Genomic DNA, 19,408 nt, shown 5'->3' with positions numbered 1-19,408 from the left:
ATGCGTAATTCTCCCCTCCAGTTAAAAGTTAATTCCTGTTTCATTGACGGTCGATGTCTGACTTTTGTGGCTTTCCAATTCTGCAGGGAGAACGGAAAGGCTCCTTGGCTTTTATTCGCTCGAGCAGTGATGTTAATGTTGACTTCACTGGCCCTCGTCACTATGTTGTAGACTCCTCTGTCTCTGCAGTGTTGTAAGTATTGATTGTGTGAGAGAATGTTGGCATAACAGGTAAAATTATTTGATAGCAGTCGTACACGCTTCATAAAGTGCATATTTTTCTGGACCACATATAAAAAAAACTTCAGATTGAGAACTGAGTGGGAAAGTTCTGATGAATTTTTCAAATTGAATTGGGAAAGAATGGCATTTATATAACCCCTTCTGTAACATTCAGACACCATGAACTGCTTTAAAGTCAATGAAATACCTGATAAATGTATTCACCTTAGTATCTATTCTGTTATGATGTGGATGATGATGTATCGCTAACAATCAATCATGCCATGATGTGGAGATGCCGGCGTTGGACTGGGGTAAACACAGTAAGAAGTCTGACAACACCAAGTTTAAGTCCAACCGATTTATTTGATAGTAAACTCGCAAGCTTTCGGGGTTTGCCCCTTCGACAGGTGAATGGAGAGTTCTGGCCTCTGAGGTTGGACTTAAACCTGGTGTTGTCAGACTTCTCACTGAATCAATCGTGTACCAGACTTTGGAGGGAGGGAACAGGGTTGGAGCAGTGCTCAGGTGCAGTATAGCTATTTTGTAACCTGTTTATATGTAGGGTGTTTTCTTTTTTGACAGTGTCAACTTGGAGGGGAAAAGCAGGTTCCATTGCTGGCATTTCCCACTATATTTTTTGGCACTTGGTCAGAAAGGTTCCTGGAGGTATGATGTGCCTGGGCCTGACCCTCTTCTCCCCACCCCCAGCCGGGGCCTGTACTTAGCTGTGCGCCCCTTGGCAGGTTCACTTTGCCAGGTCCCCGTTTGTCAAACGTTGTTGTGGACCCCACCGACGTCACGTTGGAGGGGGCAGGGTGATTAACTCATATAGGGGTACAATAGAGGGGGAAGCCCACTGATGATATGACAGTTGATGGAAATAGGGTTTTGGTGGCAGGAACCTCGTTACTTTAGTGGCCGGGAGCAGAATGGGAGATCCCGACGTTTAAAAATTGTTTGGGGTCTCGCACTGGATTCTCCATCCCCGCCACCATTCTGACCCACCATAAGTGGGGTGGGGGGGGGGGGGGCGCAGGATCATACCCCTGCCTCCCCCACACCCGCCCACTCCCCATAGCATTAATAAACTAGTTGAAATCAACTACCGGAATATAACTGTAGTTTATTTCGGGAAAGAGAGGTCACACGTAGCAGTAAATAAGAGTCCAAAGACCAATCCGATCCAAAATAGTCACTCCAAAAAATGCTCCAGATAATTTACACCATTGCTGTTCGTGGAATATTACAATGTGTTTGAGGGGAGAGGTGGGGGAGAGAAATTTGGTGTAGTGATGTTGGTTGAAGGGTAAATATTGGTTAGGTCACTGGGTAAACTCCTCTCCTGTTCAAAATAGTGCCATGGGAACTCTTACCTGTCAGAGCAGATAGGGGCCTTGGTTTAATGTGACATGTCCAAGTGTGCAGTGCTCCCTCCATTGGGAATATGGGCTGAGATTACATGCTTAAGTCTCTGGTATGGGGCCACTTATTGACTCTGAGGAAAGATTGTCGTCAAAGGAGTCGAGGCTGATGTGTTGTTTTAAAAAATTTTTTTTTTCCCCTAGACGAGAGAGTACCAGTGACGTGTGCCTGGACATGCAAGCGATTGAGAATAGAGCAAAGAGTCCAAAAGACCGAGAGGAAATAATCACTCACCACATGTTGCAGCAACATCTGTACAAACCCAGGAAACGGGTAAGGAAACCTACGTAGCCATTTCGGGCTGTTTGATTTGATTTATTATTGTTACGTACATTAGCATACAGTGAAAAGTATTGTTTCTTGTGCACTATACAGATAAAGCATACTGTTCATAGAGAAGGAAAGGAGAGAGTTAAGTGTTTCAGTCATAGCTAGGGTGTAGAGAAAGATCAGCTTTGTGTGAGGTAGGATTCAAAAGTCTGATGGCAGCAGGGAAGAAGGTATTCTTGAGTCGGTTGGAACGTGACTTCAGACTTTTGTATCTTTTTCCCGGTGGAAGAAGGTGGAAGAGAGAATGTCCGGGGTACGTGGGGCTCTTGATTATGCTGGCTGCTTTTCTGAGGCAGCAGAAAGTGTAGACAGTGTAAATGGTTGGGAGGCTGGTTTGAGTGATGAACTGGGCTTTAATCATGACCCCTTTGTAGTTTCTTGCAGTCTTGGAGAGATCAGGAGCCATACCAAGCTGTGATATAACCAGAAAGAACACTTTATGTGGTGCATCTGTAGAAATTTGTGAGAGTTGTAGCAGACGTGTGCATGCTTTTGCGCATCTTACCCTCCTGAATTTGGGAAGTGTCAGAATTCTAAGTTGTGCACATTTTTTTTCTAATTCAGTTTAAAACTTAGACAAATGCCAAAACACGAGTTGTCGTCGCCTGATAGCTAGTTGGTTTGGTTCACACAAGGTGCTGCTAAACAAAAGGTTGGCAAAGTAAATATTAGTCCATTTACATATATTTGCATTTTCTATCTGGAATGTTAGAGAATGAATGGGGGGGGTCATGATCTCATAAACTCAGAGATAAAAATAACCTTCAATACAAACAGGCAAGAAATTGAAGTTTGAGGAAATTTTGGAACTTTTAAGTATTTTTAAAAGTTTTGAAGGAGTTTTTTTGAATTATTGTGTAATTATTAAATTGGGGCTTATTATATATGCATCGACTTGTTCCGGTGGTCAGTTCGGGTTCACCTCAATGGAATTTTTTAAACAGCAAGTAGTTTTTACCCCAGCCCTCTCTCAGACCAAATGCCAGGAAGAATATGAGGACCATGGGAAAGAGTAAGGGTTTGGAATTAGAATGGTTAGTCCCAGGTTAGGTTAGCTCTAGGTAAGGCTCGAGGAGGCAGGATGGCCTTGCTTTGGGAAGTGATGTCCATCATTCTGTGTTTGTTGGAGTTTGAGTGGGAATTATACAGTGCCAGCTTCTTCATTCTCTTTCTCTGGCTCTTCCCCCTGTCTATACTTGCACTGGCTGACTGTCAGTGCTGGTCTCAGTGGGTATTCCAGCACTTTGTCACTTAGTGTATATCTCGATTGATTGAGATTGGGCAGGGATGGGACAGGTGCCAGGCAAGGTTCGTTGTCCATCAGTGTTAATGGCTGAACTCCTGTCCTAACTAGTATTGCCCTGGTTCAAATGGATCACAGTGTGAAGTTGGTATCCTCCTGTATAATACGTTGATCCGTTTACTAATTGAATTTACTCTTTTATTCCTTAACATCATAGTGTCACAGAGGTTTTATAGCACAAAAATAAGTCCTTTAGCCCATTGTGTCTGCATCAGCCATTAAGCACCTACCTATCCGTTTTCCAGCACTTGGTCCATAGCCTTGTAGGTTCTGGTGTTTCAAGTGCTTATCTAAATGTTATGAAGGTTCCTGCCTCTACCATCCTTTCAGGCAGTGAATTCCAGCTTCCCATCACCCTCTGGTTGAAAAAGCTTTTCCTCAAATCACCTCTAAATCTCTTGCACTTTGCCTTCAATCTATGCCTCTGGTTATTGGCCCTTCTACTAAAGGGAAAAATGTCCCATCCTATCTACGTCCCTCATAGGGTTGTGCATCTGCTTGGTCCCCCTGGATGTTTTCAACCTTTTCGGAGAGACAATAGGATCAGGAATAAACTATCCAGGTCCTCCAGCCTGATCTGCTATTTGATTCCATTTACCCACCCTTGCTGTGTTAGCTGAGGTGAGTGAGCTGTGACGGATGGGGGGAATCTTTTGCTGCACCCTATATTCACCGGCCCAATGGTTTCTTTTTAAAGTACAGGCTTAATTACAGCCGCCATAAGCTGGCGCGCAGTGAAGGCGAGAAACAAGATAAGGAGATTTTCCAGCGCACCATGAAGAAGAGACTGGAAAATTTCAAACCCACCAAACTTGGAAACAATTACACTACCAAATTTAGGAACATGAAGAAAGAAAGAGCAGCTAAAAAGGTAAACTGAAATTATGGCAAGTTTATTTTCATTGCAGATTAAACCTTTTTTCCAATATGGCTGTTTTACACTTTGCAAACTATACATTAAGTTGGGATCATCTTTCTGAAAGTGTATTGAGGGAGTGGGGGAGTGCAGTGGGGGGGTTGTGTGATAGTTTTCCTTTGGGATGTGATGTCCATCATTCTGTGTTTTTTGGAATGGTTTGTTTGAGTCTGACTGGGAATCGCAGGTGAGGAGGGGTTTGGGGGTGGAGGGGGCTAGGTGTGGAGGGGGTAGGTGAGGGGGGGGTGGGTGGAAGAGGTAGGTGAGGGGATTGGAGGAGGTAGGTGAGGGGGGTGGGTGGAGGGGGTAGGTGAGGAGCAGGTGGAGGGGGTATGTGAGGAGGGGGTAGGTGAGGGGGGTGGGTGGAGGAGGTAGGTGAAGAGGGGTAATGCATGGAAGGAACAGCTTGACATTTCTGTAGAATTTTATAAGATAATTGGATAAATACTTCAAAAGGAAAGAGAATTACAAGGTTCATCTAATCTCTACAGTACAGAAGGAGGCCATTCAGCCCGTCGAGTCTGCACCAATCCTAATCCCACCCAGGCCCTATTCCTCATAATTCTCTGTATTTACCCTAGCTAGACCCATTGACACTAAGGGGCAATTTAGTATGCCCAATTCACTGAATCTGCACACCTTTGAACTGTGGGAGGAAATCGGAGCACCCGGAGGAAACCCTCGCAGACACGGGGAGAATTGTGCAAACTCCACACAGGCAGTGACCCCAGCCAGGAATCAAACCCGGGTCCTTTGCATTGAGGCAGCAGTGTTAACCACTGTGCTGCCTCTAAAAGTCATGCTCTTCCCCCAAGATTATGGCTGAAGAGCACGGGAGTGGGGCTAATTGGACAGCTCTTTCAAAGAGCTAGCACAGGGATAATGGGCCAATAGGCCATTTTCTGTGCTGTAAAATTCTATAGCAGATGTGTAACTTACTGATATCTTTGAACACTGATCTCCTGTCATCTGAATTGGAGTTTATTGACCACTTGGCTTAGAGTACACCATCCCCACTGGAATTCCTTATGTTTGGGGGCCCCAATATTTACAGGAATGTGTGAAGGGTATAAAGGTGGGTGCGAATACATTGAAGCTTTGGATATGGAGATTCTGCTAAATTTAATAGCAGTGCATCATTTTGTGATCTATTTTCCTTCTGTTTCTTGCCCAAAAGCTGTAGTCTGCCTTCTGGGCAGAAAAAAATCACCAGCAGTGACATTTGGGCATATTCTTTGGCAATTGTTAAGTGCAGAAAGGCCTTGGATCATGGTGAAAGAAGGAAGTTGTAGAAAGAAGCTTTTGTGTGCAGAGAGGTTACATTGATGCTCGGGGCAGGGGAGAGGTGTCACCAGCGGGGAAAGGGAGCTTGTGTGTTTGGGGGAATGTGTGCTTGAACTAGGTGGGGAGAAAAGACGGTGTTCTGAGTGGGGGATGGGGTGTGGAGACCTTCGAGAATGTTGGAAATACCTGCTCCTGACCCACAAGGGAGTGCAGTAAAATCCAAAGCATTCCCCTTTAGCTAGTAGTTCTTGCCTCACTCTTGACTGCTGCGTTTCCAGCACCCTGGTCTCATATATATGCTCTGTTTGAGACCAGAACTCTCCACTCACCTGATGAAGGGATAAACCCTGAAGGGTTGTGGATTTTCTATCAAATAAACTGGTTGGACTTTAACTTGGTGTTGTGAGACTTTTACAGTTGTCCAGTTGGGTGGAACTGCACTTGCCTGGTTCCATTCTTAACGACCTAATCATTGCTGGAGAAGAACTGGTAGAATCATAGAATCCCTACAGTGCAGAAAGGAGGCCTTTCGGCCCATTGAATCTGTACCGACCACAATCCCACTGAGTCCCCCTGACACTAAGGGGCAATTTAGCATGGCCAATCCACCTAACCTGCATATCTTTGAACTGTGGAAGGAAACCGGAGCACCTGGTGGAAATCCATGCAGACACAGGGAGAAGGTGCAGACTCCTCATAGACAGTGACCCAAGTTGGGAATCGAACTCGGGTCCCTGGTGCTGCAAGGTAGCAGTGCTAGCCACTGTCACCATGCTGCCCATTGCTTGGATGAGGGATCCAGCAGCAGATGAGCTGAGAAGGAGATAGCTGGCAAAGTGGAGGTGAGAATAGGTGGCCTTAATAAAAGGCGCAAATGTGATCGGAAGCTCACCATGGGGTCAAATACGGTACCAAGGTTGCAGATAGTTAGGCTCAGCCTCAGAGGGGTGGCGACAACAGTAGTGAGCGAGCTTTGTGATAAGGGGTTTTCCAGACCTGCTCACCGCAGGGAACGTCGTGGGCGGGATGGAAAATTTGACAAGACCATTGAAAGGTCCGGTTTAGTTACCTCAGGACTTGATGCATCTGGTTGTCCTCCCGTAGACCACCCTTTTTAAAAACTTCAGCTTGTCAAAATACTGCTGCCCACCTCATATGACATCCCATTCATTCCCTGTCTTCCCTTCCCCCCCCCATTTTCTCTGCTCAGCAGTCGACTTTAGTTTCCAGTTGAGTGCCACTTGATTTTAAAATTCTCCTCCTTGTTTACGAAACCCTATGGTCTCACCTCTCAGCCTTTCTCTCTAGTCGCACAATCCTTTTAAGATAGCTGTGTCCCTCCAATTCCAGCCTCTTGCGTATCCCAGATTATTAATTTTCACTATCGATGGCCAGTCCTTCAACTGCCCAGAGCATAAGTTCTGAAATGTTGTTGAACAATGCTCTTGCCTTAGAACATTTTACTGTGTTAAAGGTGAAATAGAAATGTGTTTCCGTCTGTGCAGTTGTACACAGGGAGAACATAAAAGCAGATAATCACCTTTTGCATTTGAGTGATGCACTTGATTTTAATTTGGATTGCGTTTGCAAATGAACAATAACAAATCAATAAAACCTTGTCTTGTGAACCTATTTCCTCTTTAACTCTTGTGATAACTGTCCTGGTTTTGTTTCAGAAACACAGTGATGCAGTGCCAAATGGAAGACTAGCAACACACTCTGTTGCTTTCCATGTTAACAAAGGTAATTCCTGGCTTGTGTTCTTTTTTCCTTGCTGATTTTTAACAACTTATTCCCACCTTCCTTCCCAATCTCTGCTGACATTTCTGCAGGTGGCTGGTTAGTTTCTGAGTTCTCGGCTAACTTATTACACTTGCGGGAAGTGGGAGAGAGTGGGTGCTGGGGGGCCAATAGGCTTTGGAAATAGTGGCTTCAGCTGACTGACACTGACTTACTTTGATGTATGGGGATTGCTTATAGCAATAGATGGAAGGAAACCTGACTTTTGGCCCTATTTTACCATTTTAATTCTGAGTGCTGGGCGGACTTGAAACCGGGAGTGTTTCAGATCCAACTCTTAGTCCTGTTCTCAGGCGCCCCCATACGCACTCTGCCTGAAAAAAATAGCAGCAATTCTGAATCGTGCCGCAGAAGTCAGTGTGGGTGGGGCTTAATGTGTTCAAATGGGAATCTCCAACTCCACATGTGCAGTAAAAGAAAAGAAAAAACACTCCTCTGCTGCATTGCTCCCAGGGTGGGTAATGTTTCCCTCTGGCCCCCACAGACATTGCCCCCCGTGACTGTATTACTGACCCCCTTTATACGCGCCCCCCCCCCCAAACTGATCGCTGGCACTCCCCCACCCCCATGATCACACAGAGTGGCAGCGGACCCCCCCCCCCCTCCCCCACCGATCACACGCAGGGTGGCAGCGGACCACCCCTCCCCCAATGAGGACAGTGGCATCAGGAAGCCAACAACTAGGCTTTTTATAGTGATTAAAGCTCTGTCGTATACTAGACAAGTGCATTAGCCCCATGGCCCAACCCCAGGGAAATGCATGACGTCCACTTGGCTTTGGAGCTGGAACTCCATTTGCAACAGTTGATTATGAACAGAGTTTAGGCTCTACTCTGTTCACATTCCCTTTTACACTGAGGCAAAACTGTGGCCTTCCTTGGTTTGGATTGCGTGAAGGAACCTGCAGATAAGAATATCTTAGAATCCTGTTTGATGGTGAATTGGGTATTCTTAAGGTGGTTACAGAGGACTCAATTGGTCACCATTCACCTGAGTTCAGAAGTAGGAAATTGACGAATTGTCCCAGGGCAAAATAAAGTTCCACTGCTGTTATTTTAACAACAAAATGGATGATCATCTGTCACCAAGCAGATTGGTACAGAAGTGCCTATTTATAAGTATTCAGCAAATGATGCGTAAATCCCAACAGTGTGCATTTAGACTCTTTCCCTAGATTCTGAAGGGCAACTGGCATTTTGTGCTCTCACTCAGCCATTTTGACTGTTCTACTTGCCAAAGTGAAGAAGAAAATAGTTATGAACTAGAATGACTTGTGCTTTCTAGTTAACAGCCTGGCACCATGTTCTGCTGTAGTAGCTGGGTTGAAACCACACAGATTCCTGGGTGGGATTTTCTGTGTGTCCCCACGACATGTTTCATGGTGTTGGATGTGGCCCGCAGTTGGGTTTCCCATTCTATGTACCCCCCCGCTGCTAAGAAACCTGTGGCGAACGTTTGCCGGACTAGAAGATTCCAATGGTGAGAATGGCTGGAAAATTCAGCCCCCTTTTTCAGTTGAGAACCTTTTTTTCTTAAAAAGCTGGAAAAGATTGTATCCTGTAACTCCGGATTCAAATATATGGCATCTGCCAAGGAGCAACCCATAATCGCAGTTGTCAGCGCTGCTGCTTTACCAGAGACCTGGGTTCGATTCCTGGCTCGGGTCACTATCTGTGTGGAATTTGTATGGTCTCCTCCGGGTGCTCTGGTTTCCTCCCACTGTCCAAAAGACGTGCTGGTTAGATGCATTGGCCATGCTAAATTCTCCCTCAGTGTCCCCAAACAGGCACCAAAGCGTGGCAACTAGGGGAGTTTCACAGTAACCTCATTGCAGTGTTAATGTAAGCCTACTTGTGATACAAATAAATAAACTTTAATTTGTTGCTGTATTTAACAGCTGTTTTCTACCTATTTCTTGCAGATTCTGAGGCAGAGGATCCAGCAGATGGAGGAATTAGTTTCCTAATTACTCCTGCAAGCAATGACTCGGATGAAACAAGAAGTGGTAATATACATTATCTGTTCATTGGTGAATACTGCTCTGGATATTTCCTCTATTGGAGTCTAAAAGTTAAATGTGAAAACTGCAGCTTGTGTAAGCAAGAGAGGGTGTTACATCTAAGGACTTGGCCCACTTTTTCAAGTTGAGATACTTTTGCACATAATCTTTGCTTCAACGCAATTTACAATATCCTGGTGACTGCTAATTTGAAGGGCTTTCCAAATATCTCTTGAAGATCCTGGATTCAGTGTGTAGTCTAGGTTATCTGATCAGCGTACGCAGGGCAGCCTCGCCGCCATTTTGTAAGGGAGGAGAAAGCAGCCAGGGCTCCCAATTCTAATCACTATTAACTTGTAGGTGGCACAGTGGTCAGCACTGCTGTCTCCACAGTTCCAGGGACCTGGGTTCGATTCCCAGTGTGGGTCACTGTCGATGTAGAGTTTGCACGTTCTGTGCGTGGGTTTCCTCCAGGTGCTCCGATTTCCACCCATAGAATCATAGAACTCTATGATTCCATCGAGTCTGCACCGACCACAATCCCACCCAGGCCCTACCCCCAATCCCGACACATTTACTCGCTAATCCCTCTAACCAGGAATCTAAGGGGCAATTTTAGCATGGCCAATCAACCTAACCTGCACAGCTTTGGATTGTGGGAGGAAACCGGAGCACCCGGAGGAAACCCATGCAAACACGAAGAGAATGTGCAAACTCCACACAGACAGTGACCCGAGCCGGGAATCGAACCCAGGTCCCTGGAAGTGTGAAGCAGCAGTGCTAACCACTGTGCTACCATGCCGCCCAATAGTACAAAGATGTTCGGGTTGGATTGATTGGCCATGCTAAGTTGCTGCTTAGTATCCTGGGGTGTGCAGGTTAGTGGGGTAAATAATATGGGGTTATGGGGATAGGGCCTCGTGGGGTTGTTGTCAGTGCAGCATCGATGGGCTGAATGGCCTCCTTATGCACTCTAGGGATTCGATGATCTACATAAAGGGCAGATGTTGGTTTAGGTCAGGTGTGGGTCTGTTACTTTGCTTCCTTTGATTGCATTGACCAATTGTTGGCTAATGTAACAAAATACAGAATGCCACAGAAAATGCTGAAATCAGTCAGCAATTGCAGAGAGAAGAAAAGTTTGGTGTCCTTCCTGGTGGAAGTAAATGTTTTAGTTTTAAAGCCTCCCTTGATATACTAGATGTCTTGAACCACATTGACGCATTCCAAAACCTGAATTTTGGGCTGCGGCATATTTAACGCTATGACTGAGTAATTATTGTAGGTTTCAGATCTATTGCAAGCTTGCAGATTCTAGCAATGCTGGATATCGACATTTATTCACCGTAATCTCGTGATATTTCCTGTGTTGAGGAATTCAGACGGACTCTTAACTTTGACTTTATTACAGCTCTGTTATCTCCTTACTCAGATTCGAATGTTACAGTGTTTATCATTGATATAAGATTAGATTGGATACTCTGCTGCGATCTATTTGCCAACCCTTCAACCATCCTTATTTTGCCATTCCTGCAGGAATCGAAAACCCGAGTTTCTCCAATGAGGAGGATCAGTCTATTTTCCAAATGATTCCACCATGGATATCCAACGAAGAAACAGTCATTCCATCCCAAAGGGCACGCTTACAGATTCCAAGGAGCCCCAACAACTTCAGACGCCTTACACCCTTACAGCTCAGCAACCGATCCATTGATTCATTTTTGCTAGCGGACATCTCTGATGAGCATCCACTGTCTTTCCTACCTGAATCATCAATGTAAATATATCATCCACTTTATCTCTTTGCTTCATGCAAGAAAAAAAATAGTTTGTTGCCCTCATAATTTCCCATCAACCACAGAAATTGGAAGTAAAAGCAAAATAATGCAGATGCTGTAGGTCTGAAATAAAAACAAAGTGGATTAGTGGTCTGGCAGCCAAGGATCCAGGTTTGATTCCAGCCTTGGATGACTGTGTCTGCGTGGAGTTTGCATGTTCTCCCCCGTGTTTGCATGGGTTTCTTCCAGGTCCTCCGTTTCCTCCCATAGTCCAAAGATGTGCAGGTTTGGTGGATTGGCCATGCTAAGTTGCCCCTTAGTGTCTAAAGATGCGCAGATTAGGTGGATTATGGAGTGGGGGGGAGGCTGGGCCTGGGTAAGAATCTCTTTCGGTGAGCCAGTACATATTCAGCAGGCTAAATGGCATCCTTCTGCACTGTAGCGATTCTATTTTAGCATCTGTGGAAATGGAAAGTTGTGGACATAACTTGGACTAATGGCTTTGTCTTCTTGGAACTGTGGACAAAATTACTCTGGGTGAAGCAAAAAAGCCAACATCGACTTCAGAAAGGAAGATTGTACTTGATGAACCGGAATGTATTCTCTGAGGAGACGACTAGAGAAAATGCAATAAATGAGATGCACATGGTCTTTCAGAAAGGCTTTGCCAAGGATCCACACAAGCAAGAGAGGATTGGGAGGTGCCAAAGTAATGAAAAGTAGCAAATTTTGATTAAAAACTGGTTAGTAGCTGGGGGTGCAAACTGAGCTTAGGACAAATTTTCAAAGTGGTTGGTTCTGGGATGGTTTCTGCTCACTGTATATATCAGTGATTTGGATATGAGCTAAGAGGGGTTAATGGTCAACTTTGCAGATGACAGCAAAATAGACTTGGGGCAGGATTTTCCAGCCATGCTTGCCCCAAGACTGGAAAGTCCCACTCCTCTGGAGATCAATGGACCTTTTGCGTGGTTCCACCCACCCACTACAATTCCTGTGGCAGGTGGGATGGGAACATTCTACCCTTAGTAAATAATTGAGTCTAATGTAATCTGCAAGAGGTTATGAATATAATGATGGAAAAGGCAAAAAAAAACTGATGGAGAGTTCAATGTCGGTAAGTGTGAGGTGCTATAGTTTTTAGATGTGTACTATAGGGGAAGGCTGGTTGATGTTGAAGATCAGAATTTCGGGTTCAGTTTCACAATATATTAAAAGCAGTGGATAAACTACACAATACTGTCAATGCTGAGAAGCATAGAACACAAAAGTGGAGATGTACTAGTGAGTAAATATGAACTCAGTTGGAGGACTATTTTCAGGTTTGGTCTCCACAGTATAAGAAGAATGTTGAAGTAACACAGGATACATACAAAGATACATGTAGAAACAGTATAGAACTTTGGTGAATACTGTGTGCAGTTCCGGTCGCCACATTATAAGAAGGATGTGATTGCACTGGAGGGGGTGGAAGAGAAAATTCACCACAATGCTGTGTGGGATGAAACATTTAAGTTATAAAGAGAGGTTGGATAGGCTTGGGCTGTTTTCATTGGAGAGGGAAGACTGCGGGGTGACCTGATCAAGGTGTATAAGATTATGAAAGACGTGGACAGAGTGGATAAGGAGCAACTATTCATATTAGTTGAAGGGTCAGTCACAAAGGGACATAGGTTGGAGGTTTAGGGCGGATTGGTCAGAGGGTAAATGATGATCTGTACTTCGTGGGAGAGTGGTGGAGGCGGAATGCCTCACATCCTTTAAAAAGTACCTGGTGTTGTGAAACTTCTTACTGTGCCCATATAAGCTTAGGCTGTTTAAAATTACTGAGATCCTTCCACATTCTTTGGCTTGTGAGAATTGCATTTTCCTATTTTCTCGCATCTCGGTTGAACTTTGCAGATTGAAATGCTTGTTCATTAACTCTTGTTTTCTTGAAATTCTTACAAACTGATTTTGCTTTTCCCTCTCGTCCTTTATGATCATTTGATTCCTCTGTTTAACAGAACAAATTTCCCCTCTTGTATAAACACAAAACACTGCGGATGCTGGAATCTGAAACTAAAATAGAAAAATGCTGGAAAATCTCAGCAGGTCTGACAGCATCTGTGGAGAGAGAATAGAGTCAACGTTCTGAGTCTGGATGACCCTTTGCCTGAGAACGGTCATTGAGACTCAACTTGGCTCAACTCTCTCTCCACTCAACTGATGAAGGAACAGTGTTCCAAAAGCTTGTGATACCAAATAAATCTGTTGGACTTTAACCTGGTGTTCTGAGGCTTCTTGCTGTGCCCACCCCAGTCCAATACCAGCATCTCCACATCATAGAGTGCATGGAAACAGGCTCTTCGGCCCAACTTGTCCATGCTGCCCTTTTTTTAAAATCCCAAAGCTAGTCCCAATTGCCTGCATTTGGCCCATTTCCCTCTATACCCATGTAACTGTCTAAATGCTTTTTAAAAGACAAAATTTTACCTGCCTCTACTACTAAGTCTGACAGTCCACAGATGTTGTCAGACCTGCTGAATTTTTCCCTCTTATTTTTGTTTTTTTGCTGGCTGGATTGAGGTACTTTGTTGTGAATAATATCAAGTCTCAGGCAGCAAAGTCACAGGACAATAGTGGAGTTAAAGACCTCCAATAAGAAAATAAACTGAAACCGACCTGGTTTTCAAATCTCCCGAAATGCATGGTTTGAAACTGCTTTGAATTCCATCTTATAAAAATATTGTGGCTAATACTCATGAATTATGCGCAAGGTTGTGTGATTTCTGTTTAATTTGTTATTTATGACTCTCTGATCTTCTTGGATTCAACTCAGCGAGCATCTGTAGCAAGAAAATTTGATCAAAGTGATAACTGAAGGTGCAAAATGATGTTTTTCTTTCACTGTCCAATAACTAGGACAAACATTACTCCAAATACATTGGCTTGCTCTTCCTCGATCCATGATATGATTTTAAGGAACAACAGCAATATTTTTGCTCGGTGTGAGCTGAGTTTCTTTGATAGGATTCTGTTTATCCAACATTAAATGAGATGCCATCTTGTGAATACGCTCCAAATTTTTCATTGACTGAAGCTTTCTGAACCTCCATCTGAAAAATCTTACTTTGAACTATTTTAAAGTTTATAAATCAGTGTCACAAGTAGGCTTACATTAACATTACATGAAGTGACTGTGAAAATCCCCTAGCCACCACACTCTGGTGCCTGTTCGGGTACACTGAGGGAGGATTTAGCATGGCCAACGTACCTAATCAGCATGCCTTTCGGTCTGTGGGAGGAAACCGGAGCACCCGGAGGAAACCCACACAGACATTGGGAGAAGATGCAAACTCCACATGGACAATGACCCAAGCTGGGAATCGAACCTGGATCCCTGCCACAGTGCTAGCCACCTTGCGGCCATACTCTAGCCATTGGCCTGTATAAGTAAACACCTAATTGGGTCAATTTAGCATTTGCCAGCTTTCAAGATAAAGGAAATATAGTCAAGGATTAATAGCTGTTAGCTTTTGACAATAGAACAATGCAACATTGTTTAAAAATAAATGATCTGAAAGAGCATTCTTATGATGCTAGGCAGCAGAATATCTCACCAAATGATTTTCCTTTTGCTTTTGTTGTGTTATGCTACTTGACACATTTGTGTCTAAGACAGGTGATTATTTTGTGAACAGAACAGTATGATTCTAAAGCTTTTAATGAGTAGATAGCACGTTTTTTGCTCATAGACTGACTTTACCTTTGTGTCATGCAGGTAACTACGCCAATCATTAATCCCCCTCCATTGCCTAACCCTTCCACCTTGGATGAGAAACAACTTTCCAAAAAAGATGACCCAGTAAGCCAAGATGACTTTAGTTGTGAGAGATCCTTGAGGATCGTCCCACCTTATTTCTAGAGACACGGGTCCAGAGGTATTCTTCACTGGAAAATGTAGAATTCCAAGTGTTCACCATTTCCGAACATGGGTCGCACAAAAAAGTGAGTTCTACCGAAATCATTTCGAAAGCAACTACTGACATTTTCAGCAAAGCTTATGGAAGGCCATCCCCACTTGGCTTGCCGTCGAAGAACTCGCTGTGAAAACACAGCCGACTCGAGATGCTGAATGAAGAGTTGGGTCGAACAGGGATGGAAAAGCAGAAGCCAAAGATCAGTAAGGCACTAAGATGCACTCTGTGCGGCAACCAGAGCAGGGTTGCAGAATTGACCAGCTTTTCATTGGTGTTGGTCTTTCCGTGAACCAGGTCACCGGAAACTTGGGTCTCTCTTCCCAGTCTCTTGTCGCATTTCTTGGAACAAGGCGCAGCACAGTTTCAAGCACAGCCATGCTCCGATTCACCAGCAATAACACAGAACCTAATAGCGAAGTGGGCATCCTCTAATTGTGCCATATCTCTTCAGAACATGTAATTCCTGTACAGACACTGAAACATGACTACTGCAATCATACACCCATTTTTTTTAGTTTGTAGAAGGGAAAATTGGGCGCGGTTTTGCCAAAGAATTTTAAAGGGTATAGAAATGATATCTATAATTTCTATATATAGTTTTCTATATGGGTACTTGTAAAGAAGGGGGGTGGGGAGAGCAAAACTCATTTCAAACATTGAAACGCAGGGAGGTTCCTCTTAATGTTTATTCGGGAATTCATCAAACGCAGAGGTTTTTCTCTCTCATCCAATTTATATTTTAGATTATTTGTGCTGTAAACAAATTGTTACAGTTCAGGTTTTCAAACTTTATTTTAACCAGAAAGAAAGACAAACGCACACATCAGTAGTCAGTGGCGGTGCACTGCTGTAAAACCTATGAGGTGTGAAAGTTAACCAACCAGAGAGCCGCCAGGAAATTGGAGGTCAAAGATTTTCTTTTTTTTTAAATTCAACATAAGTGCGGATAATGTTCAGGCAAATACTTGAAAACCTGACATCCTGTGCAGAGAGATTAAAGTTGAAGATTAACCTTCATGGTGTCGCAAGTGTGTGGAAAAAAGGATGAGGCAAAGTGTTGGAAGGTGCACGTTCTTGTATTAAAAAGCTATAAGGACATGCTTTGGGCTTATTTTTTTTTTCCTTGAGCCATTGAGACTCCTTTTAAACTGTGACAAAAGTCAACATAGTGTTACTTCAGTTAAGAAGGAGTCTTCTAATGTAATCAGGATTTCTAATGCTTTGTCTGGTCAGGACAGGCATTTTAAGTGTGTCCTTTGCAATGCATAAGGGCATATTCTGGTGGATGTGTGCAATAGGTCTCAGTGGCCACTGAAAGTAGTCTATGAACACCTCCCTATTTATTCCCATTCTTAGAAGAAAGGAGATTAGATATCCTCGTTTGAATGCTGGTGTTATATATTGAAATCTTAGTGAGTTCCCAACATCAGAAGTGGGGAGTAGCTGTGGCAATGATTGACTCTTCTCCTCTGCAGTTGGGAGAATGCAGCATTAATGAATAATTCTTTGTCTTCCAAAGTTGTGCTAGAATTTTTCTCGATTGCCATTAGTCTACATGGCTAAAGACAATGATTTCTCCTACCGCTCCCCACCCCCCCCCGCTTCCTCCACAGTTCCAGGACTGAGGGGCAACCATATTTATCGCAGTGAGGCCCCATTGAGTGTAACAAGTATTTTAAGGTGATCAAGCTGGCAAACAAAAGCTGCCAAAGGTCATTGTAGTCAAATCGAGGGTTAACTCACCACCGTTGGTTTGAGTGCCAGTGTGAAAAGAGCTTGCTAGGCTAAAGTCAGTAAATGTCATCCAGGTTCAAATTTCCATGCGTCTCCAATCCCCTGCAACTTTTCAAGTCAACATAGATGTTCAGTGAATGATGCAAAGCTGCATTGTTGCAGATTAACATTTAAGCAAAAGACAAAGACTCTTAGGCACCAACTTAAATTTCATAGCTGGTCTATGGGAGTGATAGCATAAGTATCACACTGCAGCGGATCTGCAGCCCAGGAAATTCTGCTTTCTGACTTACTCTGATTCATGTTGCGGAATTATCCTCCTTTATTCTATCTCATAATTCACTATCTCTGACAGGACCGACACCTGGCCTCAGCCGTAGTGACTCTCTAACCAGACACTAGGAAGTGTGTAGGAGTTCCCAGATGTGATGGCTGCCTCGTTCTATTCTTGCCTTGAGGTTATCTATTCGTTGTGGGAGGAATAACTTAATTCCACGATTTAATTATTCAGATAGCATTAAGTCACGTATAATATGCAATTGATTTTGCAAACTTTTTCAGTGTATGCTATACACAACGAAAGAACTAATTTTGACTTTTAACTTAGAGGTTAAATATGTAAAACAACTTGAAAATGACACTGCTTTAACATGCCCGATTCTTTTGTATGCCAGTTGTTTTCCTTTATCAGGTTTTTTTTTCCTCCAACTTAAGATTTTTATTTTGTGTGTTTTCATTTCAACCTTCTATCCTTTTGTTGAACAATGGATTAGTCATATCTGGGTCTATGGTGCTTCTCTATGTTGTTGATTTAACCCTGTAAATAATGAGGTTGAACAGACTGAATTTTTAAATACTGATTTATTGGGCGGGTATGACGACTATTGGCTTTAATCAGGGTTCTACAGGGATACTCTGTCATTTGTCTCTTGCCCCCATCTTCATGTGGTGGCCAATCAAGTGTTGTACATGAGTCAAATTTGACTTTATTATGTCTCTGGTTTGTTAATGTGAACTGTACATTAAGTAGACCTGGAAGTTATGTCAATGTGTCTGCCACATGTTTTGTATATGCTGCTTTAATATGTATCATGTTCAAAGTTTTACTAGCTCATGTTGGGAGAAAAAATATATTTTAAAATAAAAAGTTAAAAAACAAATAGTGGATGTTTTATACTAATAAAACTGCCAGTGTTTCCTCACGAATAGAATCTTCGAATCTCTACGGTGCAGAAGAAGGCCATTTGGCCATCACATCTGTACCAACATCATCTAATCCAGGCCCTATCACCATTACCCACATTATCCAGCTAATCCCCCTAACCTGCACATCTTGGGACACTAAGGGACAATTTAGCATAACCAATCCACTTCACCCGCATGTTTTTGGAAGGAAACCCACGGAAACATGGGAAGAACATGCAAACTCCACACAGACAGTCACCCAGGCTGGAATTGAACAGGGGTCCCTGGTGTTATGAGGCAGCAGGCAGTTGTCATTCTTGTGAAAGAACATTGGGCATGTGCCAAAATACTTCTCACTGTAACATTTTTTACCTGGTTTGGCTTAACCAAAAGCTCAGATATACAGAGTATTTATCCTTTTGTAGATCAGAACTATTACAATTAGAAAGGAATTCTGAACTTCAAACCACTTTCTGTAAAACCAGGGCCCAGGTTTTCCAGGATTTGGAAGGAATTTAAGGAATATAGCAATCATCACGGGATTGCCACGCCACTCCTATTTTTCTGTACCATGCTGGAACTCTGCATTTAGAATCATAGAATCCCTACAGTACAGAAGGAGGCCATTCGGCCCATTTACTCTGTACTGACCATGATCCCATCCAGGCCCTATTCCCATAACCCTGCATACTTACCCTGCTAATTCCCCCTGACACCACGGTCAATTTAGCATGGCCAAGCAACTTAACCCACACATCTTTGGACCGTGGGAGGAAACCCATGCAAACAGGGGGAGACACAGACAGTGACCCGAGGCCAGAATTGAACCCGAGTCCCTGGCGCTGTGAGGCAGCCATGAGGTTAACCACTGTGGCACACCCATCAAATCTGGCAGGACTTTTTAAAAAATATATTTGTAAAATATCCGAAAGAACATTACAAAATGTTTCAAAATGGCCATCACAGACTAATAATAGTCCTCTTTTCTTCAGGGATCATGTTGCTCTCAGAGGTGCTTCAATACAGTTGTGAGACATTTCATATACACTGCATACATTCAATGTGAGTCACACGGCCCAAGAGGGTTTTATATAAACCCTGCCCCTTGGTGCACTATGGCTGAAAGGCCTTAAATAGCAATCTTTCCCCATTGTGCCTCTTGGCGGCTACCCCAATCCTTTGTAGATTTGGTTATCATTCACCTGGTGTGAGGTTAGCATTGTTGGGTTTCTGATGTAACCTGCCTGTGTCTCATATCATTAAACCATGAACTTTGTTCATCTTTCTCCTCAGAATTTCTTTTAGCCACTTGATGTCCTTGATCTTGGCATCAGGAAGGCATCCTACCACCGTGACATCAAACCTGTGATCATGGAAATGCTAGTCTTCTTAGCCCCACCCCCACCTGCCATGCCAGCTGTTCAAACTTTGATCACAATTATTGACCAGATCTTCCTCCTACCTGGCCTG

General features: G+C 43.6%; 1 protein-coding gene across 2 annotated transcripts in view; it reads left to right on the top strand.

Moving 5' to 3' along the window:
* slc9a3.1 (solute carrier family 9 member A3, tandem duplicate 1) overlaps nucleotides 1-17,913 on the top strand; it is a 127,348-nt gene extending 109,435 nt beyond the window's left edge. For both annotated transcript variants that reach the window (XM_080202988.1, XM_080202996.1), the window contains exons 11-17: nucleotides 87-193; nucleotides 1,791-1,920; nucleotides 3,978-4,151; nucleotides 7,157-7,223; nucleotides 9,202-9,285; nucleotides 10,816-11,056; nucleotides 14,821-17,913. In XM_080202988.1, the coding sequence (XP_080059114.1) occupies nucleotides 87-193; nucleotides 1,791-1,920; nucleotides 3,978-4,151; nucleotides 7,157-7,223; nucleotides 9,202-9,285; nucleotides 10,816-11,056; nucleotides 14,821-14,824 (807 nt within the window). In that variant the 3' untranslated portion in view covers nucleotides 14,825-17,913. The remainder of the gene's footprint in view (nucleotides 1-86; nucleotides 194-1,790; nucleotides 1,921-3,977; nucleotides 4,152-7,156; nucleotides 7,224-9,201; nucleotides 9,286-10,815; nucleotides 11,057-14,820) is intronic.
* Nucleotides 17,914-19,408: the final 1,495 nt, after the last annotated feature.

This window comes from Carcharhinus amblyrhynchos, chromosome 2 (assembly GCF_965287045.1).
Source record: "Carcharhinus amblyrhynchos chromosome 2, sCarAmb.v2.hapA, whole genome shotgun sequence".
Lineage (NCBI taxonomy): Eukaryota > Metazoa > Chordata > Chondrichthyes > Carcharhiniformes > Carcharhinidae > Carcharhinus > Carcharhinus amblyrhynchos.
Note: the sequence above shows the minus strand (reverse complement) of the source record. Positions and strands in the feature narration are given on the sequence as shown.